The sequence below is a fragment of the Archocentrus centrarchus genome, assembly GCF_007364275.1.
Source record: "Archocentrus centrarchus isolate MPI-CPG fArcCen1 chromosome 18 unlocalized genomic scaffold, fArcCen1 scaffold_23_ctg1, whole genome shotgun sequence".
In the NCBI taxonomy this organism is placed as follows: domain Eukaryota; kingdom Metazoa; phylum Chordata; class Actinopteri; order Cichliformes; family Cichlidae; genus Archocentrus; species Archocentrus centrarchus.
In genome coordinates, this window is record NW_022060145.1 from 7961820 (window position 1) to 7987042 (window position 25223).

The window sequence follows — 25223 nt, forward strand, 5'->3', positions numbered from 1 at the left end:
TGTTATTGTAAAGCCTGAATAGTGAAAGAATTAGGCTCAGATTAGCACCAACAACTGTGAAGCATCCCAAATTAATCTCTAATTTTGATCTCCAACATATGCTTTTATCATTAAATTATTAGCACTTCTGATCGAATATTCACCCATCAGAAATTCATAAGCACACTTACCTGAAACAACTCACTTCTGATTACTTTAATTGTTGCTGTTCCTAAACTGAAAACTCAATATCTTAAATTTATTTAGTCATCCATTAAAAACAGAGATTTGATTATGCTTTCAAAAACCGACTAAAAAGCAAAACACAAAAACTAAAGTAAAGGTAGAAGGATGTCCCGATTGTACAAAAAACACACACACACAGGAAGTCAGACAGAGGAGGTGTTAGGTCATGTATATGCATGTACAGCATGTCAAAACATATCCAATTCTCATGAGCTGCTGTGCGGTACGCTGACATATTCGTACAAGCATACAAGGAAAGGAAAGGTGGAAAACGCAACACAGAGACCCACAAACCTTAAACGGGGTAGGAGTGAAAGGGTTAGTTGGGGAGAGGCGGAGGAAAAGTCTACTGTGACTGTCACCCTCCTACGGAGAAGACAAAAAAAAGGGCAACAGCTTTAGCAGACAGCACTGTTCTGACACATACCGACATCTAGTCAAAGACATGTGCCAGTGTTGCGGTTGACAATGTATCTTGAGTTTATTGTGTAAAGGATCTACTCCCAAAAAAAAAAATGCACTGCAGTTTTTACTGAAGCTGTTCTGAACTCTGAGTTTTAACAACACCTACTGAAATCTGACAACAAACACAAAAAAAGGCCGACAGGTGATCTCAGTGCACGGCGATCGGAGGCACCAACCTTGTCCTTGTTGTCCCTCGCTGTGGCCGCAGCTCTCTCCTCACCGGAGTCTGTTATCGATGACTGTTGCATTTAAGACAGACATGAAGGTAAATCACTCTACTCCGCACTAGACGGCAACAATAATGAAATGAATTTATGTCACGTATGGAGAGCAAATTCATAACATCCACTTCAATGTCACCAGATAGTGAAAGATACTGTATCACGCTGCGGTGCAATGCAGAGGCAGTAATCCCATGAATATTAATAGGTTCATACTAGGTCTTAAGTGTTCGGAATGACTAAAGCCATGCTCAGTATGCTGCGTTATGATAAACCATCTGCTCTGAAATCCACATTTCTCAAATAAAGGAAAACTTTCACTGCTTCGGCTAACTTGAAGCTTGGCAAAGCCACACTAAAGAACTAAAAGCATGCAAACACTCCACAACATGCCAAAACACTGATGTGCTGAGTGGAGAAAGCGTGCCCAGTACCACATGCCCGTCCAAGCTCGACTGTTTCTTGAAATGATCAAGCCTGAAATGTTTTGCCAGAAACTCCGGCATCTTGCAGTTTATAATTCTTCACACGACAGTATTTGTGTTGACTGCCGACCGTCTAATCAAGTTGTCTTTCTTACACTGGCAATGAGGCACTCGGGACGATGTTGCAGGGATAATTGGAAGAAATTGCCTTTCAAAGCTGGGGACAGGAGGAAAATAAAAAGCACTTACAGTAAAAGCCTCAACTATCGTTTTCACTTTTTGCTGGGTGCAACAGATGGGGAAAGAAAGCAGAGTACAGAAAGAGAAATAAGTATAAACATGCATTATCAGAGGATGGAGAGACAGATTTAAAACAGGCATCCAAACGTGTACAGATGGGTAAAAAGAATCAGGGTAAAAGGTTGGAATAATAGTCTTCATGTCTAACAGGAAAAAACTTCAAGAAATGTATATGTCAAAATCTACTGACTGACTGAAATGCCCTGATAGAACCAGATTAATTTGCACACACACACACTTGCAAACTATCTTGCAACTTCTTCATTCACACCATGTTGCTTGTTAACTCAATGTTCACAAGTCAAAGCTGTACAGGTCAAATGAAAGACACGCCCACACAGACGCAGACGCGGGGTAGGTTTCTAACCTGAGGCGGGGCAGGTGCTAAGGAGGTTTGATTAGTACAGCGAAGGCTTGACCCGCGGTGGCTATTTAGCTGGAGAAAGGGCAGGGGCGGCTTCTAAAAGCAACACAAGACCAACAAGCTGACAACATGACAAACGTTAAAGATGATGGCTGAGCCTTTCTGACAAAGCTTGAATCAAAGGATGTCCAGGAGACGGGGGGGGAAAAAAAAAAGGAAGGAGGGCACGGGGTGTGCAGGATAAAAAAAAAAAAAGCACCTGAGGTTTTATTTAAATAATTATCGTTTAAGCCAGGGGAGTCCAAACTTGCGGCCCGTGGGCCGCTTCTGGCCACACCCCCTTCTGGTCTGCAAATTGATGTCAAAAAATAACATTAAATATGGCCCTTTAAGATACTTTTTTGACATTTCACTTAACCCTCTTAATTGGAGGGGAAGGCGAAATGTCAAAAAAGTAACTTAAAGGGCCAAATTGTATGTTGTTTTTGACATCAATCAAAGTAGGGGGCGGGGCCTGAGCGGCCCGCAGGCCGAGTTTGGGCACCCCTGGTTTAAGCTAACAGCTTCCTTGAAGACAGACACTTCCTTAACATAGAAGAACCGAAGAAAGCCGCTCTCTCTGAGACCGTTAATGTTTCAAAGATTCCTCCAGGCTACCTTGAGATTATTCATTGCTTACAAGAGAATGATTTGAAAATTAAAGGGAAACAGCATGGACGTGGTGCTGTGCTCTCTAGGTGGCCTCCAGTGGCTGCATTTTAAAACAACACGACTGCTCTGACTCCATTGCTTAGATATATCATCCATTAAAAATGATATTTATCTAATGATTTAGCCTATTGTCATGGATTTCAGTTTAGGTGCGCTGAACGGTGACCCAGAGACTTTGGAGTAAATCAGAAGCACGTCTTCCTTCAGCCATAGAGGGACAATTAATGTCCTTATTATTTTCTCTTATATTTTCAGGGTTGCCAACTTAAGACCTCTTTAAAAAAAAAAAAAAAAAAAAAATCACAGTTTTTATATATACTGAGATTTAGGCTGTAACTCAAATCCACATGTATTACAAACTGAAATGATTCTGTAACAGGTTTGACTAATGAGGCTCACTAATAATGTCTCCTCGTATCACTGGATGTATTGCTGAACGCGTTAACGGCAACAGCGACAAATTAATTATTCATCGTCTAGTTTATACTTAAGGACATTTTTGAGCAAAAAAAAATAGAGAGTATAACCAGCTGTGACATTTCTGTGCACATTGATTTGTTCCAATATGTGGGATGCGACCTTTCTAATGATTAAACTTTTTTTATTTTTGCTCTGTTTTGTAGGTTTTTGGCATAGACTGAATATAAAAAAAGGATGCAGCCCAATGCCACAAGATGGCAAGGACCAAAATGCTTAACTCGAGGCCTCAAAACAAGACAAAAAGAAAAAAGCAGTGGGTGATATTATGGTGACTTTGTCCATCTTTTACATACAGTCTACACAGTGTGCACTACAATAGAGCAGAAATGATTTTTCTGCTAATAAAAAAAATCTGTGCTACTCTCACAAAAAGCAGGCAACCCTGATATTGTATAGTTGGTGATGAGTATCTTTATATGAGTATCAAATAAATTTTAATAACCCCCCATGGTTAGAATCGAGTCTGGATGTGCAATAAATGTCAGCGCTGCACACCTTCAGCACAGATGTGTCTAAAATAGTGGCTGTTCAGAGAGAACAAATTGACTTTTACCACTTAATGACCATTTGATTAAAAGCTGCATTTTGGGGGTCACTTTTAGCTCTGGGATAGCACACTGAATTGGGTGTCTAGATACTGAAACAAAGATTCGGCTCTTTTTTTTTCTCCCAGAAGGAAATTCTAATTCTATTTTGACTTTATTTCCATAAATGCACACATCATGTTTATTTCAAAGTCAAAGACAGACATAAAAAAGAAAGACTCAGCCAACAGTCTGGGAGACAAAGGGAAAAAGTCGGGAGTACAGATAATGCAACCAAGATTAAATGTGATGGATAGCTGAAAGAATAAAAACGAGAGCGACTAAAAGGGAAAGACAGATTACCTGACACGAGCGAGGTGACGTGTGTGTGAAAGTGGAGGTGTGTTTCTTTACTGCAGGCGATGAAGCTGGGCTATATACTGACTGAGGCTGAGAAAGCCATGCAGAGGAACAGAGATTGCAGGTTGAGGCAACTCATAATGTAGTAACAAGTTAAGGTATTGACCTCTTTAAAGGACTAGTATGACATACTATACCGTGCAAATGTTTTGAGCTATCCCTCATTTCTTTATATTTTGTTTGGAAAATGGCAAAAAAAAAAAAAGTGCATAATTTATTGAAATGTGCAAGTACAGTTCCCCAACACCACTGGCTGAAATGCAGCCCCAAACCATGAAAGAGCCTCCACTGTGTTTTACAGAAGATGGGTGGATGGATTTTCAGTCCAGTTCTTGTGTAGTTTGGCATACCTCAGTCTTTTCTCCCTGTTTCCCCTCCTTTAAGAATGGCTTCTTGACAGCCACCGTTCTACTGAAACCATTTCTGATGAGGTTTACAGTGAACAGTAGATGGATCAGCTGAAGGGCCAAATTCATCTCTCAGGTCCTGTGTCAGGCCTTTGCTGGATCTTTTCCTATTTCTTAAGGACATAACTTCCAGGCCTGCCACTTTTCTTTTTTCTCAGTTTTTCAGGGACACACTGCACACCATGCTGAGATATACCAAATTTTGGACTAATAGCTATTTGGGAATCACCTTCTTGATGCAAAAATACAATGTTATGCCTGTTAAAACTGTATTTGGCATTTTTTTTTTTTTTTTAGACTTTAGAGCAAATTGTGTTTTTTTGTAACAAAGTGCCTAAAGACACAAGTTAATCTGCTTCTTTGTTAAGTCATCTGTTATGTGTAGACACATCCCCTGAGTTAGGTGCCTTTTTTATGTTTAAGAAGCTTAAAAAGACAAACAAAACTTTAAGAAGTCTGGCTCCTTTGAAGCAAAATAGAAAGAAATGAGGGGTGGCTCAAGACTTTTGCACAATACCATAACTTTTATTAAATAAGAAGCATAGTTAAAAGGTAACTAGTTACGTGTCTCTCTTGTATTCAAATTTTTAAGTAGTGTTACACTCAACTAGCCAAATCACAGCTCCATTAATGTTTTTATTTGCCTAGCTCACTGCTAGCTAGCTTTCAGTTAGCTAAAAAAAATAATAACTTTTTAAATAACTGAAAGCTAAAAAGTATGAACTTTTTAGATAACTAACATAATAAGATAACAAGAGCATGAAGCTCTCCAGTTACTGTTTGGAAAACTAAAAGAATAAACCGAATGATGCTACAAATCCCTGCAGCGCTCAGGGGAACTGCAGCCTCAGCTCAAGTGTGAGCGGGCACATCGCTAAAAGCAGCCCCTCTGCTATTATTACAAAAAACACAGATCATAGCAGCTTTAATATAATTCTCGCCCTCCTCGTGTCCTTTACATAACATTATGGTTTGTTATATGCTTAATGAGTAACCAGAACGTTTAGGAAAGCATGAGGGACTATCTCATAATGTGTGAAAAGTGATGAAAGGAGGGAGATCTGACACTGGAGCCAAGCCAGTAGCAGCCTCAGCAGGAAACTATTTAGTCATGCTTCAAAGGCCCGAGGGCACTTTCAAACAACAAACGGTGTTGTTGATATGGTGGTTTTCAGTGTTGCGCTTAAAGGTTAAAATTCGCTAATACATTTAATATGCCAGGGAGGGTTTGGTGTTCAAATTTACTTTCAACGTACAGACAACCCAGACAATAAAGGGGTTGTATACGGTGCATATTAGCTTTTGAAAGTGCCCTAAACGGCCTGTGCAGGAACACAAAAGTTTTACACGTGGGGGTGAAAAAGAAACTACAGAGTGAGGAAATTGTGACCTTTAAATTATGAGGTAGTTACTAGGAGTTAGACGCTAATATTCAGACTCACCCTGGGCCTCTGGATAATACTCTGCACCGAGAAGGAGACCGGGTTCCCTGCCTTCCGTATGGCCTCCACTGCCTCTTCGTGACTAGCATCTCTCAGGTCTACTCCATCCACCTGAAATTTATTTTGAATATGCGGACACTTTCGTTATTCGTCCAAGAGAAAAAAAAAAAAAGAGATTGAAACATAAATTTGGCTGTTCTGTGATATGAGAAGTTCCTTTGCCTCTACAATTCTGTCCCCGGTCTTCAGGGTCCCATTCTGGCCAGCGGGACTGTCCTCCAGGATGTGCTTGATAAAAATGCCCCTCATCACTTCTCCATTGCTCAGCCGGCTGCCCATCCCTCGGCCACCGACGATACTGATCCCCAGGGACTTGCCCGGCTCTCGGAAAAGCTCCACTCTGAGGAAGGTACCAATATCGGCTTGCTGGAGTTTCACGGTTTTCATTTTAAAGCTGTGACATTTGATACGTGTACAAAATTTAATCAAAAGGTTAGGTACACTCTGTGTGTGTGTGTGTGTGTGTGTGTGTGTGTGTGTGTGTGTGTGTGTGTGTGTGTGTGTGTGTGTGTGTGTGTGTGTGTGTGTGTGTGTGTGTCTTCACTCACTTCCTAGGTTGGTTCCAGATGTTATAAGACGCGCTTTCTTCTCCCTCTCCGTCTTCACGCTCGGGGAGGTTAGGAATATCTCTAAAAATGTAATAGAACATGGAAAAAAGACCGACTCACTCCATTGTCGGGGGCTCGTTAAAGCTCCAAATATAAACATTTGTTTGTTCAACTTTAAGTTTGCCTGCAAATTCCATAACAAGTAGCACAGTGGCACGGGGACGTACTTCGGAGCTGGAATCGGGACTGGAGCTGCATCAGAGAAGACATCATCTTTAGCTTGCTCCAGGCTGGCCTTGTACTCCTCCAGATACTCAGCTGGGACATAGGTAATGCTGAACCCACACACACACATAAACATAAGCACACACATGCACATAAATGAAGCCATATTCACAAACTACACAACCTGGCAACCATATTTAGAACCTCTATTACTCACCTTATTGGCAATTATGCCCCCATTCATTGCAAAGGTACCCCCCCCCCATTAAACAAAACAGCTACTTGTATTTAGAAGTTTTTCCCTCCCACTACATCAGATTTAACTTCATGAACAAGACTAAAACTGCACTAAAACTGACCTCAATTTATTTCTCAACAAATGCATTCTCCCTGTAAGGAGGCGAGATGCAGCTGAAATCCATATATGACTGCTTAACTAATCAAGTCCTCCATCACCTACTGCGTGACCAACGCGCAGCAAATTTGACGGCTCTATTATTAACACAAAGAATTCCCTTTAGGAAATGAAACAAAAGGAAAGCTGACAAACTCCGACGTCCACTTCCAGACTCATTTCTAAACAATTCAGAGTTGAAGCTGGGCGCATTAGCACATCTGAGTGAAGCTAACAGATCTTCAGCAGATGGGTTGATTTGTTGTGTGTTTGTGGGGTTTTTTTTTGGTTTTTTTTTTAAATACACGACGGCATGCAGACAAAGAAGGGAAAGTGAATGAAATAATGACATGGATGAGTCAGTTCGTTAAGAACATCAAAACAGGCAGTGAGAGACGTGGCAGAGATTATAATGGAGCGATGAAGAAAAGGAAGAAGAAGAAGACGAGTGAGTTATGGTGGTTTAAAAACATGTTAGTCATGAAGAAAGAAAGAAGACGTACAGCAGGTTAGGTTAAAAAAAAAAAAAAAAAAAGAAGTGACAGTCAATCAAGATTTATCCAGATCTGCTGTCACAAGAAAACAATTAAAATATTTGTTTATGCTGTTGTGCAGCTTCACAGCATTATTTAAACGTTATCCAGTAAGATCTGATTGACATTTAAAACAGCATCTTTAGCAGCTATCGTTATATGTTGCTGTTGCCACTGTTTTGGCACTCTGCTGAAAGTGACTGACCTTTTGTCTGGATAAAACTCTTTAATAGACTGCAATAAAGCCCGGCACCAGATGGAAAGAATAAGAGGAAGGAAACCAAGATAGCAGCTTTTTTTTTTTTTTTGGTTGTTGCAGAAACACCACCAGCGTGGAAGTTAGTCATACTCACACATAAAATGGGCACAGATCGTCCTCAGGTGCACAAGCAGATCTAGAACGTGAAGAGTTGGCTTTTTATGCACCAAAGCTAACAAACTGCCAAGTTTAGTTCAGCAAGCAGACCTTGTCAAATAAAACAGTCGGTTTACCTGTGAGGCAAGTCCTTCAAAGGGCATGAGGTCAATCCAACAGTGTAACTTTTGTAGGGATAAAGTATTTCTTATTTTGCTTAAAAATCTCTCAGTAACTGCTGTGCCTCTCATCCCTGCTGTATTCTGCATTCACAGACTCATTTAAATGGACTCTCTATCACAAGGTTTATAGAGGAACAGTTGCAGGGAGCTAACAATCAGTTCATGCACTCTGTAATGCCAGATAATACTAATTATGTGCATATAGGCTACATGAAAACCACCCACCTAAATTTTGGAGAAGATTTGCTACAGGCATAAGCTACAATCTGTTATTTCTGGCCACAACAACAGTGAAATGATCATGCATACTATTCTTGGGTCTCCATAATGTGGCTAAAGATCCATACAGATCATGCTCTTGGCACCTACTATAGTCTCTTACCCCATATCTGGTGCAATGAGAGAGTGCCTCCTGAGCATGGCGCGGGCCTGGGCGTTGGTCAGGTTGGCAGTGGGCTCTCCGTTGATAGCCAGGATGAGATCACCGACCCCGAGACGTCCATCGCGGCTAATTGATCCTCCGTGGATTATGCTGCGGATCAGCATCCCCAAACCGTCTTTCAAGGCGGTCACTGTCATCCCTTTAAGGAAGATGAGCAATCGTTATGCACTAATCTTGAATTTAGATTAGCCTACTTTTACTTATTGTGCTGGTCTGTTATTTTCTGTAAATTATATGCTGTTACAATGGCGGATCCTCATATTAAAAATGTTTTCAAATAATGAGGTTATCATACACTCACTGGCCAGTTTTTTAGGTATACCTAATCAACTGCTTGTTAATGCAGTTAACTAATCAGCCAATCACATGGCAGCAGCACAATGTGTTTATGTGATTTAAGTGACTTTGAACATGCCAGTTGGTGGTCTGAGTCTTCACTGGGCAGTGGACATTCAGATGGATCCAGCCTGCCTTGTATGAACACATTAGACTGGTGCTGGTGGTGTAAGGGTGTGGGGGATATTTTTTGGGGCCTTTAGTACAAGCTGAGCACAGTTTGTGTTTCTAAACACTTTGTTTCATATTTTATTCTTTACTCTTGGCTCTTTATGACATCAGCAAGAGCAAATATCCCTAATACGGTCAAGTCCGGCACAGAGTTAGGCCCATAAATCTGCTGTTCAAACCTTCTGAGTGTGAGGGAGAGCCAATCAGAGTGTGGTTATAACATCTCTGGAGACTTGTCTTCGTCTGTGCATACTGTACATTCTTATCTTTATCCAAATATGAGACACTGTGGCTAAAGCTTCAGACTCCTTTTAAACTCCCTATTGCAATATCTTGGTGTATGAGAGTTAATTTACAGCAGTACAAAAACAACATTAGTGTTCTCTGTTTAAGGATGCATTTGATCTTAAGTTATATTTGTTAAAAAAAAGTAGGCTGCAAATTGAAAGCCCAATATGCAGAAAATTCCAATTCTCCGCCCAATAAAGACCTTCAGAGAGTACAAAAAAGGCAAAATAAAGAGACGATTTTCATTGAGGAACTGAAGATTTTAAACCTTCATAACACCTATTTGTTTTAGAAGTTCAGACTTAATATTCTGGGAGCCAGTAGCAGCCCCTTGGGCAGGTTTTGAAATGCAAATACGGAGTACAGCGATGGAATTACACTTTCTGAGTGGAAAACAGACAAAAAAAAATTGCTTCCATCATATTTTTTTTTTTTTTCCATAAAACTGGATTTAGAAAACATGAGATAAAAGTAAAAGGCCAAATATAACCTTTCAATCCAGAAACCTCATTAACACTTCTGTGCCAAAAAAATGAGAAGAAAACAAATAAAAAGAACAAATTAAAGAATGTGAAGAAACGAGCACAAACCGAGGCTGGCGTTGCCCTTGACGACTGTGATAGTCCTTTCAAAACTGCTCCCCGAGGTCAGCGTATCTTTGTCGCCGTCGTCTGCTGATTCTTTCGCACCAGCCTCCTCGTCCTTTAAGGTGATAATTCAACACACTTAGTCGTGACAGTAAATAAATATATAAGGCCGGATTCCAAAACAAAGCAGGGTCTCTAGAGAAACGGCAGCAATTTGACTGTGAAAATAATTTGAAACAAATCAGCTTAGAACCTTGTTTATCGAGCATTTGAAGGGAGTCTCTGAGTGGAGAGACTTTAAGAAAAAAAAAAAAATGATCAAGAAGGATTATTTCCCAGCTGTTGCAATGCACCTTGACATATGCGCATGGCACAGAACACTCACTCTAATCTCATTTTCTGATCTAAATCGCTAAAAAATGGTTACATTTCTTTACCTTCATCAAAACTCTTATGTCTCCAAGCTCTCCAAAAGAGATAACAGGCTCCGTCTGATAGTGAAGGGGCTCCGCTGGTTCCTCCTGGACATAAGATCTGCTCCCTATTTCAGCAAATGGGCTGTAGGAATTGGAGCACTCCGCTGGTTCTTCTGTGCTCGGGAGCTGTGCCAGGTACTGGTCGGAGCTGCTCAGAATGGCATTAAAAGCCGGGATGTGGCCTGTCAAACTCGGAGGAGCGTAAGAGGCCGAGTCCTCCGGAGAGAACACTTGAGTGTTGTCTGCAAAGCAGGGATGCTCATCCAGCAAGTTCAGGCGGGCTGTCAGCTGGGGTAGAACAAAGCACAGCAGATGAGAGAACATTCCCACTCTGTTAGTTAGACAACTGCCCAACAGGGAGAATTCATCTTGCTCCGTCGCCATCCTGCCCTCCTCGTAATGAGCCATAGAAAAGCCATCAGAGGCCAATAGAAAATGGCATAAATTACTGAAGATCTTGAGAGCGGAGTGCAATATGCAGTTTTATTATAACAGCATTTAAGACTTTATTAGAACCGGGCTGAATAGTAATGGTTCTGAGCAAAAATTCCTTTTGGGAGTCTGAACAGAAGCAAAAAAAAAAAATGTAAATGTGCAAATATATAATACAAAGGAGACTCGGTATGCTGATGTGCAGTTAAAACAAGAAATATGAAGTTTAATTAAAATAAGGCGGCACTATAAATCCAAGGTGAACCGGGCTTTGACACATAGAGGAAGGTGAGGAGCCGTAACTAAAGGTGCTTCACAAAGTCAGAGATTAAACTGTTGTTATGAGGGTTTATACATCGTAACAGCTGTTTCAAAGCCCCTCACGGATGTACGTAACATGAAATAAACCATTTATTGCATGCAAAGCAGAACTAGAAACTAACAGTCCAGTTATAATCAGTATATAAATACCTCAATCAGAACAAACGGGGCCAGATGGATTCAAATTTATAAATACTTTCAGGCTGCATTCATCCTGTACGCTCTGAATAAACTCTTAAAGAATACCAGATCAACAGATGAGGGCAATCCCTCCATCCTGATCCAACATGTGCTGAAGAGATAAGATACATGCGGAAGAAGATGAATGCAGAATGCCCGGCATGTCACGCTGTTCAATTAAAATGTGCTGTTGCATGAAAAATCACACCCCATGCATACTAGTGAAAACGCTGCCAGGTAAGCGGAGGGCCCAGCGACTTAAAGGCAGAGACGCTCTTGAGGGGAGTTACAATCTGGTGAACTTTACATTGTTGTTCAGGAAACAGGCAGGGACCCAAAGGTTAAAAAAAAAAGAAAAAAGGCTGAAGCGCTGATCCATTTCTTATGGTCACTGATGTAAATATATCAAGAGACTTGTTGCTTCCCTCTGGAGCTCATGATCACACTGAGGCTGAGCTGTCGGGCCTCGCGCAAACAGCTCAAATGTGTTTTGCGAAATCCCCCAGTACTATAAATTGCCACAAGTTGTCCTGGCCCATGCGTGTCCCTCTGGGCTGCCCTATTATACGATAAATTACACAGGGAGACCCTCCAAATAAGGTCGGCTGTGACCTTTGGGAAAACTGGAAGCACACAGATACCCTTAGGAAAACAGTTTGTCTGCCCCTTACTCTTTTTTTTTTTTTTTTGGTGGTTTATTTTCCTTATAATTTAATATCCATTTGGAGAGTTTCAGTTCTTGGGGCTGTGGATACAACCCTCATATAACAACAAGGTCAGTAATGTAGTTGCTGCCCTAACAAAGGACGGAAAACACGTCTCATGACATTTTGGCCCAATATCAGCAAAAAACAAAGAATAATGACTACACGCTGTATAGCTCATTGTGGCAAAGGCCATGGGATGTTGCAGGTAACATTTAATGAAATGAGGAAATCATTCCGAGCTGTGCTTCTCATTTCAGTTATATTTTATGAAATTAAAGTCCTTACCTTCGGTGTGGATGAGTGTAGGTAATCCAGGTCTGTGCTACAGGTGCTGCCGTGAAGAGCGATCATGGATGCTTGGAAGGTGTCGTCCTCTATCCCGGAGTAAGAGTGATCTAACAGCTTTTCATCAGGCAGGTCTGCATCGCTGGCATCGATCTGTCATAACGGATCAAAATATAACCAACTGGGACGCTTTATTAATAAGCACTTATCGTGCTATTCTAGGAATCTAATGCAAGTAAATCAGAACTTATCCAGCTACAAAATATTGCTAATAAAATCTTAATCGGCTGCATGTATTGATTACAAAGCCGTTGATAACAGGGCATGCTTCAAAATTATAAGACAGAAGCAAACATGACATGAAAAGCATAATTTGTGTTTCCCTTTTCATGAGCTTTGATTGTTTTTGTTTTTTTTTGTTTTCCCAGAAGCTAACTAACCAATGCAGGCTCTGCTCGGTAAAGGATGCCCTCAGTCAGTCCTTCTTCCTCTCCTTCTTCAACCAAAATACTGTTGAAGTCAAATGATTGGATGGTGGGTGATGAAGTTATTTCCTGCTCACCATATGGGTGTGGAGAGTGGGAATATCCACATATTCCCTAAGAAAGTGGAGAAATTCTTTCAGTGTCTCCAGCTTTATGGAAGTAGACTGTATTAACCAAACCTAGTACAAATAAATTAGTATGGAATGAAGATGGAAAGAGATGTTAGGAATTTTTGAGGATGCTATTATTTAACTATAGAGTTAAATAATCGTCTGGGATCGTAAAAGACAAACTGCTCAAAAGGACACATTCAGAATTTTGCGTGTTTTCATGCGTATTCTTTGGGGGGAAAAAAAAAACTTTCACTATTGCTTTTTCTGCAGCACGAAGCCTAGAAATATATATGAAAAGCAAGATGGCATATTGCAGGATTACACTAGTAAGACTCAATTTTGAGAGGCAGTACAACAAAATACCCCCCAGAAGTCCATTCCACGTCCTGCAGCAGAGCAGGATAACTCTACAGAGGCTTCCAACAGCTCTGTAATCCAGCTAACCCTGGCAGCCCAGAGGTCTCACTGAGTAATCCGATGGCAGATTCAATACAAGAGAAATGCAGCTCTACAGCTGAAAGAATGCAAGCTGTTTTTGCAGAGAGAAACATCCTGTACAAGGAGCACAGCTGCCTGGAGCAATGAATATGCCGTTGGACAGACCTACTATCTTGACAGGTGCCCTAGTGTGTTTAAATGTACAAGAGGGGGGTGAGCTATTGGAAAATGCAATAACATCATAATATAAAACAAAGGGTCCAGGGCATTTTAGGCCGGTCACCTCCCCTGAAAGAACAGTGGGTGGAATGCTAAACCATGCAGCCTACCTCCACACTGTTTCCTGCATGAAAAATTCAAGCCCTTGTAAGCCGAGCCCTCACGACTGGATGCTAAGTTGTGTGATATATAGACTGCTGGATTTAAAATGCCACATACATGCAGGGACAAATCCCTGACAAATATTCACAAAAGCGTCTCAGTGACCCCAGCTGCTACACATACGCTTAATACTAACGACACACAAGCTGCCTTCTAACTTTGATTTTCAGAAAGGTTTAAAGCAGAGGGGGGGAAAAAAAAAAGCAAAGACATTCTAATAATAATTCTTACAGGCAGCGGTTTGGCAACTCCGATGTGGACCTTGCCGAGCTTGGCCCCCTTGAGGGCCTGGACGGCATCCTCGAGGCTGGCGTTCTCCAGGTTGGTGGTGTTAACATACATGAGTCGGTCTCCTGGCAACAGCCTGCCATCCTTCTCCGCGACACCGTTGGGAACCAGAGAGCGAATCACAATCACCGTTTTGGCGGGGTCCAGCGGGTCCTGTGGTGAAGTTAGGCCAGCACAAGTCAACAGGTAAATTATCACAGCTTTATATGGAAATCAAAGCAATAAAATGAGCCTAGATTGTGAATGTGGTCATGTTTAAATATCCTATAAGACAGAAATACAAAAAATATAGACACATCTTAAAAAGCTAAAAAAAAAAAAAAAGGATCTTGTACCAGAATAATCAGATTTGTTACATTTCTCTTCTATTAAGCCCAAGAAAGACATCCCACCTGGTAATCCAAAATGCTGAATCCCAATCCCCCTTCTCCTTTTTCGAGCTCGATATTCTGGATCTCCGACTCCCACATAGCCAAGGGGGATCCTATCGCCTCCTCAGTCACGGTACCCTGCGTCGCTGCCATTGTGTTCACCTCTGAGTCTTCGGCAACCAGCACGCTGCTGAGGTCTATTTGATTCTGCACAGAGAGGAAAAGCCCAAAATCACTATGTAACCCCATGCCTTCATCGCTTTGACTCTCAACCCATAGGCTGCACCCCTCCAGTTCTGTTTCTGGCTCAGGTTTCTGGCAGTAGATGAAAGGGAAATATCTTTGGGATGCTCGGGCCTTAGTACATTATCACAGATAAGGCTAGAGAGATGAAAACCCCTTACCCAAAGGAAAGCTGCTTTTGATGTCTCATATCTCTAGCAAATGTTGCTGGCTACTGCTGAGGTATTGCTAGAATTGGTCTTAATAAACGTTCAGCCTTTCCCTGCTTATCACTAAGTCTTAATCCATCATGGCTGGCGGTGTAGAAACCCAATAGTGCAAACTAATAATGGTTGATGGGGTTACAACAGAGAAGGAAGACTTAAAGAGTATCACTCTTAAATTATATTCCCCTGCTTTATAAGCACAGACAGTGCATTCAAAGAAAAAAAAAAAAGGCAAGGAGTTTCCAACCCTGCATATGCATCATATACATCAGACACTTAATTAGGTACGCCTGTTCAGCTGAGTGTTAATGCAAATATCTAATGGGCCAATCATATGGCAGGGACTCAATGCTTTTAGACATGTAGACGTGGTCAATAAGACCTGCTGAAGTTCAAAGTGAGCATCAGAATGGGGAAGAAAGGTGATTTAAGTTACTCTGAAGGTGGCCTCGTTGAAACAGATCGGAAGGTAACACTAAGTCACACAATCACTTACAGCCAACGTATGCAGCAGAGCATTTATGAACACATAACATTTCAGACCTTGAAGCAGATGGGCTACAGCAGCAGAAGACCACACAGGGTGCCGCTCCTGTCAGCTAACGAAAGGAATCTGAGGCTACAGTTCACACAGGCTCAACAAAATTGGACAGCAGAAGACTGGGGCAACATTGCCTGGTCTGATGAGACTTGATTTCTGTGGCAACATTCAGACGGTAGGGTCAGAATCTGGCCTAAGCAACATGAATGGATCCATCCTGACTCGCATCCACGGTTCAGACTGGTGTTGCAGTGGTGGTGGTGGTGCAATGGTGTGGAGGGTTATTTTCTTTGCACGAGCACCGTTTAAACACCTACGTGAGTATTGCTGCTGACCATATCAATCCCTTTATGACCACACTGTCCTGATGGCTGATTTCCTGCTGGATAATGCACCATGTTACAAAGCTCAAATCATCTCAGCCTAGTTTCTTGAACATGACAGTGAGCTCTCTGTACTCAAATGGCCTCCACAGTCACCAGATCTCAATCCAATAGAGCTCCTTTGGGATGTGGTGGAGCAGGAGATTCACGTCATGGATGTGAGGCAACTGTGTGATGCTACCATGTCAATACGGACAAAAATCTCTGAGGAATGTTTCCACCATCTTGTTGAATCTATGCCGTGAAGAATTAAGGCAGGTCTGAAGGCAAAACAAAGTCCGACTAGAAAGATGTACCTAATAAAGTGTCCCGTAAGTGTAGTTTGCATGTTTATAACCTTAAGAAGGCAAAGACTCCATAACTTTTACTTGGATTTTTCTCTTACACAAAACAAGCAAGTACTAATTTATTTTCGATGATAATACATGAAAAATAATTTACTGTAGCAAGATGAGGTGCAGGTACCTTTAATTTAGACGTTGTGGACAAAGCCTCTGATTCTCTTTGTTCAGCATCGATGTCAGGCTGAAGGTCGGGGGCGGGCCTGCAGCATGTCACGTACACACGGAGCGGAAGCTCCTTCAAGATTCTCACTACTTCTTTGTGGGTCTCACCAATCAAGGAAATCCCATTAACCTAAGAAAGGAAAGGTTAGTCTCAGCTTAACTTGAAACGAAGCATGATATGGGTTTAAACCCAGGACCAAGTGATTAGACTGCATTTCACATGGGACGAAATGCCCCTCAGCACCTGAGCCTCAGCAAAGTGGAGCTCTGCTGCACATCTTTGCAGACATTTTCTTACTCCTTAAAAAAAAAAAGAGGCAAAATGCCAAGAATAATTTTAATCCCAATAAACACTTGTTCTTATTTATTTATTTACTCATTTTATTTATGCATGGGAAGTGGAAAAGGTTGTATACTTTGTGCTAACACACTTTCAGCTAAAGTTAGCAGTTCCTAAACTTGTTCTGGCACACAAACACACACACACACACACACACACACATACACCCTTTCGAAAGGAGAGAGAAGGTTAAACCCATTGTCATATTTTTGTTTTATAAATCATTGACAATACACAAGGATACAAGTTAATTTTTTAAAAAGGTCAACACGGCAGTGGTAGCAAATCCCTGTTTATTGTCCCCAGACAAATTATATTCATTTAACTTTGATTCACTCCATATTTTCCCAGCAGTCTTCCATGCCCCATAGTTTGTGAAACCACTGACTTAAGCTGTTGTGGCAACAGTTGCACAGCAGAAAGGGAGCAACATTAGCATTAATTTGCAGGTTGGTGCCGCTCTTGCAGGAAACAGTAGGGTTTGTTTTTTTTTTGAAGACCTTTGTACTGTTCAGCCTCCTGCCAAAGATGGAAATGAGAGTGGTGCGAATGAACCAGAGCAGCTAAAATGCAAGTCATGAAGACAAAACAAAACAGCAGCCCTAAAAACAGCAAAAAATAAATGTAAAACTAGGCATTAATTTACCATAACTACATCCAACTCATTTTCAAACATACTTAAACCGCTGATACATGACTGATTAATCCAGCTTCAGGTTACATGTGAAATGACTTTATTACTTTATTTGGGGAACTTTGCATTTAACTCATCCTTGAGCCTGATGAAAATGAATGGAGCTTTAACCCCTTCAGACTTCATCCCCATCTTCTCTGTGCACCTTTGAAGTGGTGTCAGAAACCTATACTCTGTTGATGAATTTTTAGGAATGAATTATTCCTGGTAAGTGAAGCTCATAGAAGGTATCAGGTACTGTGTTATGATACAAAGGCAAACCACAAAGACCGCTGTGGTCAATGTAAGTACATGTAACAAATAGAAGATTATGTTGCACTAAAGCTGAGCTCCATAAACAAATATGTACATAATACAAACCTCTGGAAATAACATGTGACTAAGGACGTACCTCAAGCAGCTCATCTCCACTGAACAGCTTGCCACAGCGACCGACTGGTCCCTCAGGAAGGACAGATCGGATGTAATGATGCCCGCTGTTGGCTTCCAGACTGATGCCCAGACCACTGTTCTCGGTAAACTTCTCCACCTGAGCCACCTGTCACAACAAAGCACGTCTCCATTAGCATTCCTTTGTATGAGGGGCTATTTATTTATGTTGTAAGTCAAAGAATTTTAATTATTTAAACCCTTTTGTTTGAGGAGTCGGGTCACAGTTCTTTTTACAAAGTCTGCTTCGAATCTGAAAAACAAACTTACCACAACTTCATTACTTGGGCCCAAAATTTCCTGCCACTTCTTCATGAGCTCTTCCTCTTCGAAAGGTGTTAAGATTGGTCCTTCAAAAACACAATATGTTTATAGTAATACACAAAAATGAGGACAATCTTGTCAAAAGCCAATCAGATCTGGCACTGCACCGTAAATTTCTAAGTGTAAGCAAAGTAGTTAAAATTGTGCCGATCAAATAAACCCGTATCTGCACCTATTTAAGTGTCTGAAACTAGCAACAGCAGCCATCTTAGTGCGTCCTCACATTGTCTGCTGCTAGTCGGTGCGGTCCTGTCAACAACAGCCCTTATCTGTCAGATTTGCACCCAGTATCTTTGCTAAAGAACATGGAAAAGCATCTCAGCCTCCTACCATGTTTGTCTTCTGTTAGCTGATCCGTGGCTGGGTTGACATCAGATCCTTCACTCTTTGTGTGGAGCTGCTTTTCATCTGTGGAGACAGTAAACACACAATGAACAGGGAACAGGGAGACACACAGAAGCAGGCAGCAGTGCAGACAGTGTAGGCACAAAGCCACTGAAAAGAGCCATCAACCTTCAACCAGCAGCCCCCATACAGTAAAAAAACAAAACAAAACAGTGATGCAGAATCTGTTAGTGCTTAATCCCTCGCCTCAAAAGAGGAGCCTCTCTCATTTCCCCTTGTTATCCAATATACATAGTAATGCATTGGCTAATGTTACCCATAAACATACCAGGACTATTAATATACGTTTAATGAGCCCGATACGCTTTTTTTTTTTTTTTTATTCGGGGTTCCACAAGGCACAGAACTGGTCACCCATGAAATTAATGCTTGCCATGATGTGCTCTTTACATTAACATCTTTTAAGTACCAGCATAAAAATACTACTCAGCAGTTTGGTACAGAAGGAGGCCGACAAACCTGTAAATGATGTGATAACAATTTAAGTTAACGGTTCGATTTATTTCTGTTGTCTCATTCATTTAATGACCATTTGCAACTTTGTACAACAAACATGTTATATACGCAAATACACACTCCTATTACTCTTATATTCAGAGTTTTCACAGCAGCCAAAATAAAAAAAAAACTACTCTCCCCTCCTTCCCCAATCTCTCTCTATCAGTTGATGGCTGATTTTTCTTCATGTTTTAACTTCCTGATGCCAAACAGAATCGCTTTCGGTCTCCGTTTCCACTGAACGGCTCGGAGGTCCTGTGAGTAGAACTGGAGACAAAAATCTCTTTACTTTGTTTTTTTTTTCCCTCTCATTTCATACCAATATTACAAAAGTTATTAGAAAAAGACTCAAGAATGTATATAAATGCAGGCCTGTCCTCGGTTGCAATCATGTACATTGTGCATTTTATTCCTAAATTTAAAAAAAATAAATAAAATAAAAGTTTATTTACTTCAAGTTCTAACCAACATGATGATAAGTTTTGGATTCCTTACAAAGATGGTTGTTAAATCTCCATCTAGCCAGCCTGACTGGTACAAAGGGTAGTGCTTAAAATGTGCTTAACTATATTGCCATGTCTGAGAAAACAGTTTTGTCCTCTTGCCATTTGTCAGTGGGGTAATTAGTGCATTTCAACCTCTAATTAGGAGAGACGGGGCTGTAACGTGGGAGTATTCGGTTGCTATTATGAGGAGGAACCTTTTAACTGGCAATAAGCAATTACTTTTCAATATTAAATCAGTGTAAAGTGGTTACTCACAATATGAACAAACACATTTTTCTGCAACAGAATGGCCCTGTTCAGGGCCAGCGCGCTCACTGTTTGCATTTAATTTTGACAGCTGTTTTTTAGGTCATAACTCAAGCCAGCATTATTCATATGTGGTTGGAGCTGAAGTTCTGTTTTTCTGTTTTAAACATGATAAAAGTGCCTGAAATTTCAATTTGGAGTCACATGGAAATGACTCCTCACTGCATCAAGAAACTCCTGTCTGAGTAGAAATTTACACATCAAATGACACCTTTTTTTGACAGGATGATGAGAAGCAAGGGATTTATTTATTTATTTATGTTTTTAAATCTATCCTCATTAAATTTCTCCCAATTTATCCTTCCTACCTTGGGTGGCCTCCTCAGCTTTCTTTCTCTCCAGCTCCAGCTCCTTCATGACGGTGGTGGTTGTGGGGATGGTGGTGGAAGGGGGAAGGACGGTGACAACGGGGGCCGCGACAGGGGGGATCTCGTCGGGCCTGAAGCCCCGCCGGATCAGCTTAAGGTGGACTGTCTGGCCCGTGTGTCTGAGCACTTCAACTGCCTGCTGATTGGTGTATCCCTGGATGTTCACGCCATCGACCTGCAGAGGGCGATCGTTTGTGAGGCCATGGATTAAAGGAGGGGCTGAACAGCTTGCTCGGGCATTATGAATGTGCTGAAGTGCCATCTAGACTTTATATCTATAGTCAATAAAGAGTGTTATTAAGTTCTGAATCCCCATGCACACCAGAACACTACAAACAACATGCACGTATTCTACAAATGATGCAAGAAATTACAGTTTGGCTTCACTGTTAATGACCTCCACGGATGAGATGCCTCTCACAATTTCCCTCCACTGACTCAACGTGTAAATTTGATCACTATCGTAAAGAATATGAAACATTAACTGCATATTCTACCAGAAGACAGAAAACAGTCATAGCTACAAGTACTTACAGCTATAATCTGGTCTCCAACGTGAATACGGCCATCTTGGTCTACAGTGCTGTCTTTTGTTATGCTCTTAACAAAAATACCAGAGGGCTCTGAGGAATCAGAACAGTTTAAAGAAATTAGTGGGTGAGGAACATAACCGCGAATCAAGGCATTAAATGTGACCCCGGGAGTAAAGCAAACATATGTTCCAGCTTGATGTTTAAAATTAATGCAAGAAGGCATCTACACAAGTTGTAAAAAAAATAAATCAATAATGCGATAAACCCAGGGCACTTTTCCTAACCTTGCAAATCACAGATGGAATGTTTTGCGAGAGGGAAATTTAATCAAATTCCCTGAAAATAATCAGGAATGCAAAAGAAAAAAAAAATCCCTTTGGCTCTAGTGAAAGCATGTTTGAACATTAATTTAAATCTTGATTATTTGATTTAACTAGCTGCTCAGGGGGCAAAGGAAAAAGGGTGAAACAAAACAGGTCCCAGCAGACTACAAGCACATGGGTTCATTCACAGGGTTCTCTGTATGGCAAAATATTCTCCTGATTTTAGCTCTGCTTGAGACTGCACATGCTTATTTTTATTACAAAGGAAAATATTGCATTCCAGCATGAGAACCTTTTCCCATCTGTAGCTGTGATGGCAGCATCACAGATTTGGACTGTTTTTCGCTGTGTCTGGGACAGGCTGGCCTGCTGTCATTGATAATGCGTTTAGAATTATAGCAGCACCTCTACCTGTGAATAGGATCTCAGGAGAAAGTGGGAGATGCAGCGCTAAAGCTGCTCTACTGAAAAATGGCTCAAGAGGTTTTGATCTTAATCCATCAGAACTATAAAAGGGATCTGATGTGAGCAAGCCCACCGACACGAGCTGCAATTCCTCCAAACCGGTGTGGCGGTACTGATCAACAACATGTTAATTTGCATATGGAAACTTTAAGTTGGTGTTATTGCTGAATAAGAGGGTTAAACCAGATGCTGGAAGTAAAGGTTTATATCTGTGCCCCTCACAGATGTGAAATGTTGTGAATTTCCTCAATAAATAGATGACTTTTATGTTTTCTCATCAGCACAGGTGCCTTCATGGACTTTTATAACTATGTCTAGTTTATATTTTTGCTCACTGGCCACATCAATTAGTTCCACCCCTTCAACTGCTACTTAATGCAAATATCCAATCAACCAATCGGCAGCAACACCATGCATTTAGGCGTGCAGACACGGTCGAGATGACTTCCTGAAATTCAAACCGAGCATCAGAATGGGAAAGAAAGGTGATTTAAGCGAATTTGAATGTGGCACGGTTGCTGGTGCCAGACGGGCTGGTCTGAGTGTTTCAGAAACTGCTGATCTACTGGGAGCTTCTACACAGCCATCCCTAGGGTTTACAGAGAATGGACTGAAGAAGAGAAAATATCCAGGGAGTGACAGTTCACTGGGTGAAAATGCCTTGTTGATGCCAGAGGTGAAAGGTGTTTCCAGCACCTTGTTGAATCTGTGCCATAAAGAATTAAGGCAGCTCTGAAGTCAGAAGGGGTCCAACCCAGGTTTACTAATGTGTATCTAATAAAGTGACCCTTAAGTGTATATAGAAATATAGAAGAATTTGCAATGGTAATGCAAAATGCACATAAATACTAGTAAAGGACATAAATAATAATGAAACATGAATGACACTCTTTTAAATGACCATCCTCTGTAAAAAATAATCAGTTTCTCACCTGAATTTTTGTCTCCAACATAGCCAGCAATAGTGATCCCAAGTCCCTGGGTGTTCTTGGTAAGGCTCACGTCAAATGCTTCAGCATCCTCTTCCTCATAGCCCTGTGTGTAGACGTGTGGAAATGAGTCAGCATCTCAGCAGAAACCAAATGAAAGAGATGTTTTACTTTAGAACAGAAGAAAGGGAAATTGCGGCACATCAAAACACATTGTTTAACTTTGATTAATGAGCGCTCAGTACCTGTCAGCCAGAAATAAAACTCGCAGTTACTGTATGCGATCACAGGGATATGATGTTTGTCATTCACATTGTGAGTCACTAATAATTCATTCATGTCTAAATAGAAGCGAGTGCTGAAAATGGCCGTGAAATTGCTGTTTGTAGGCGGCTCAAAGCTTTTTCTGGGAAACGTAAAGCAACGCCTGCTCTCCAAAGTGTGAGTCACAGGTGATGTAACCTGCAATTTTCTTTAATTGCATTTGCACTGGCTTATCAAGCAGCAAGAACATTTAAAACTGGATATGAACGGCCTAAACTTTCTGTGTGAAGTTTTTGATATTATGAGGATGACATAATAAAGCGTAAATGCTTTATTACAAGGATAGTGCGAGTCATAAAGTCAACCTGAATGTGACACATTGTCTCCATGGTTAAAAAAAAAAAAAAATCCAGCTATATTCTGGGTTTACAGAGAAACAGATGCCCTTACCTGCTGTTCATTGACAGTGGGGAGCACCACAGGCATGACAGAGGCAGAGGGAGCCTCTTCCACAGGACCTCTAGTAACAACCAGCTTCACCCTGTTGCCGCACTGCCTGAGGACCTGGGCCACCTGTTCGCTGCCCATCCCGTGCAGGTCGGTATCGCCAATTCTCAGGATGTGGTCCCCACTACGCAGGCGGCCATCCTGTGGTAGGAGATGATTTCTATATTAACTTTGCACAGCTTCAATAAAAATTTGACTTGTAACGGCACTGTCAGTCCTAAGTGACAGGTAATTCTGTGCTTGCCTAAAATTAACACACTCTCATTATACATAACTGACAGCAGTCATCTGTCTAGAACACTGACAGTGTGATTCACTGCGAGCAACAAAAAAAACCCAATTCCTAAAGAAATTACAGACACAGTAAAAGAGTCACCTGATCAGCGATGCCTCCAGGAAGTATCGTTTTGACTATAACTCCGGTGGTTTTTCCCCCAACAATACCAAAGCCGAGACCAGTGCCGTCATTGACCAGTTCAACTGTCTCCACGTGCTGCCACTGAGAGTACCAAAAGGGGAATAAAACATTGTTATCCAGTCTATTATAAGGAAAACTGTGTGTTTGTAAGGTGTATGTGTGTATTTAAAAGATGGGTGTTTTCTGTCTGTAATTGTACTTGCAAAGCAAAGCAAAGCATGTGCATGTAGTTTATTAAGTCACCACAAGGAAACCATGTCAGATCATAAAATGCTCCTTGCAGAGGCCTGTTTGCACATTGCAGTGTTAATGTTTTCATACCGCGCTGGAGTTGGCTGATAGTGTACTGGCAGCAGAGGGCGTGCGGGACACTGCAGGACTGGCCAGCTGAGGTATTGGCCCTCTGGCCACTGTCAGCTGCACCCTATCTGAAGCACTCTGCAGCATGCCTATAGCCTGCTGGTGGGTCACTGTCTTGTCCAGGGGCTTGCCATTAATGGCCAATATCTGGTCTGCTTCTTTGAGCTTCCCATCACTGTGAGGGGAAAAAGCAGGCAGAGGAGACAAGGACACAGAATCAGAACCTCTGAGAGTTACTAGATACCATATTTTTTATATATTTTTATATTTTTACCACTGAGAAACTGCAAACAATATTCATCTATATTTGAATGCATTTAAGGAAAAACTTTAGATTTGAAACATGAAAACTACAGCTTCCACTACTTTAGATTAGTGTGACACAACAAATATTGGAACAGCTCACAACAGCTTTACTCTGGTATTTCCTGTCCAGTATTAAAGTGCCTCTAATTTCCCCACAAATGTGCCCACCTGACTGTCTGTTTGTAATTTAGAGGAGTCTGTTTCAATCACCCAGAGGTTGAAAGAATTTCTAGAAGACTGCCAAAGTTTTGATGAATCTCTCAGCTGCGTCCTGGCTTCTTGAATAAGAAGCATGTGTTTCCTACATACCAGTGAGCGACACTTCCTGGTTGAATTTCCTGGATGAAGATGCCGAGCTCCCCGCGGTTCTCGCTTTTTAGGCCCACCACGCTGAAGCCAAGACCTCCTGATACTGGTTTCTGCAAATCCACCTGTGTCACGTAACGCCCCTACATAATACACACACACAGACATACTATATTTACACTTTGGCCTTGTGCTGATTCACTAAAGCATCAAAGCTACAGGCAGCCTTTAGAAGTCTATTTGAAGTCCCTCAAGAGAGAAGAGCACTATGTGGAGTTTTCTCTCTTTTTTGACTCTCTTTGGATGTTTGGTTTGAGTTGTAAGACTTATTAAAAAGTAATCTTCCTTTTTTTAGTGTAAAAATCAGTCAAATATTAAAAGACTGAGTAAAATAAATCTACTGGGACCTTCAAAAAGATGACACAATAGCATTATTTGAGCTTGTGATAATCGGAAAGAAATGGTTGGATTTTCTTCCGCT

At 41.3% G+C, this 25223-nt stretch overlaps 1 protein-coding gene across 1 annotated transcript in view; it reads right to left on the reverse strand.

Annotated features, from left to right (window-relative positions):
• Positions 1–25223, reverse strand: part of mpdz (multiple PDZ domain crumbs cell polarity complex component) — a 50464-nt gene that overhangs the window by 15226 nt on the left and 10015 nt on the right. The window contains exons 5-31 of the mRNA XM_030722507.1: positions 24746–24885; positions 24092–24305; positions 23729–23851; positions 23296–23493; positions 22585–22687; positions 20866–20954; positions 20272–20506; positions 18579–18656; positions 18195–18274; positions 17887–18033; positions 16421–16591; positions 14604–14789; positions 14155–14364; positions 12947–13105; positions 12507–12659; positions 10543–10869; positions 10109–10220; positions 8664–8862; positions 8098–8139; positions 6820–6927; positions 6593–6673; positions 6207–6384; positions 5985–6095; positions 2004–2096; positions 1586–1618; positions 867–929; positions 520–591 (exon numbers count right to left, since the gene is read on the reverse strand). Of these exons, the coding sequence (XP_030578367.1) occupies positions 520–591; positions 867–929; positions 1586–1618; positions 2004–2096; positions 5985–6095; positions 6207–6384; positions 6593–6673; positions 6820–6927; positions 8098–8139; positions 8664–8862; positions 10109–10220; positions 10543–10869; positions 12507–12659; positions 12947–13105; positions 14155–14364; positions 14604–14789; positions 16421–16591; positions 17887–18033; positions 18195–18274; positions 18579–18656; positions 20272–20506; positions 20866–20954; positions 22585–22687; positions 23296–23493; positions 23729–23851; positions 24092–24305; positions 24746–24885 (3705 nt within the window). The remainder of the gene's footprint in view (positions 1–519; positions 592–866; positions 930–1585; positions 1619–2003; positions 2097–5984; positions 6096–6206; positions 6385–6592; positions 6674–6819; positions 6928–8097; positions 8140–8663; positions 8863–10108; positions 10221–10542; positions 10870–12506; positions 12660–12946; positions 13106–14154; positions 14365–14603; positions 14790–16420; positions 16592–17886; positions 18034–18194; positions 18275–18578; positions 18657–20271; positions 20507–20865; positions 20955–22584; positions 22688–23295; positions 23494–23728; positions 23852–24091; positions 24306–24745; positions 24886–25223) is intronic.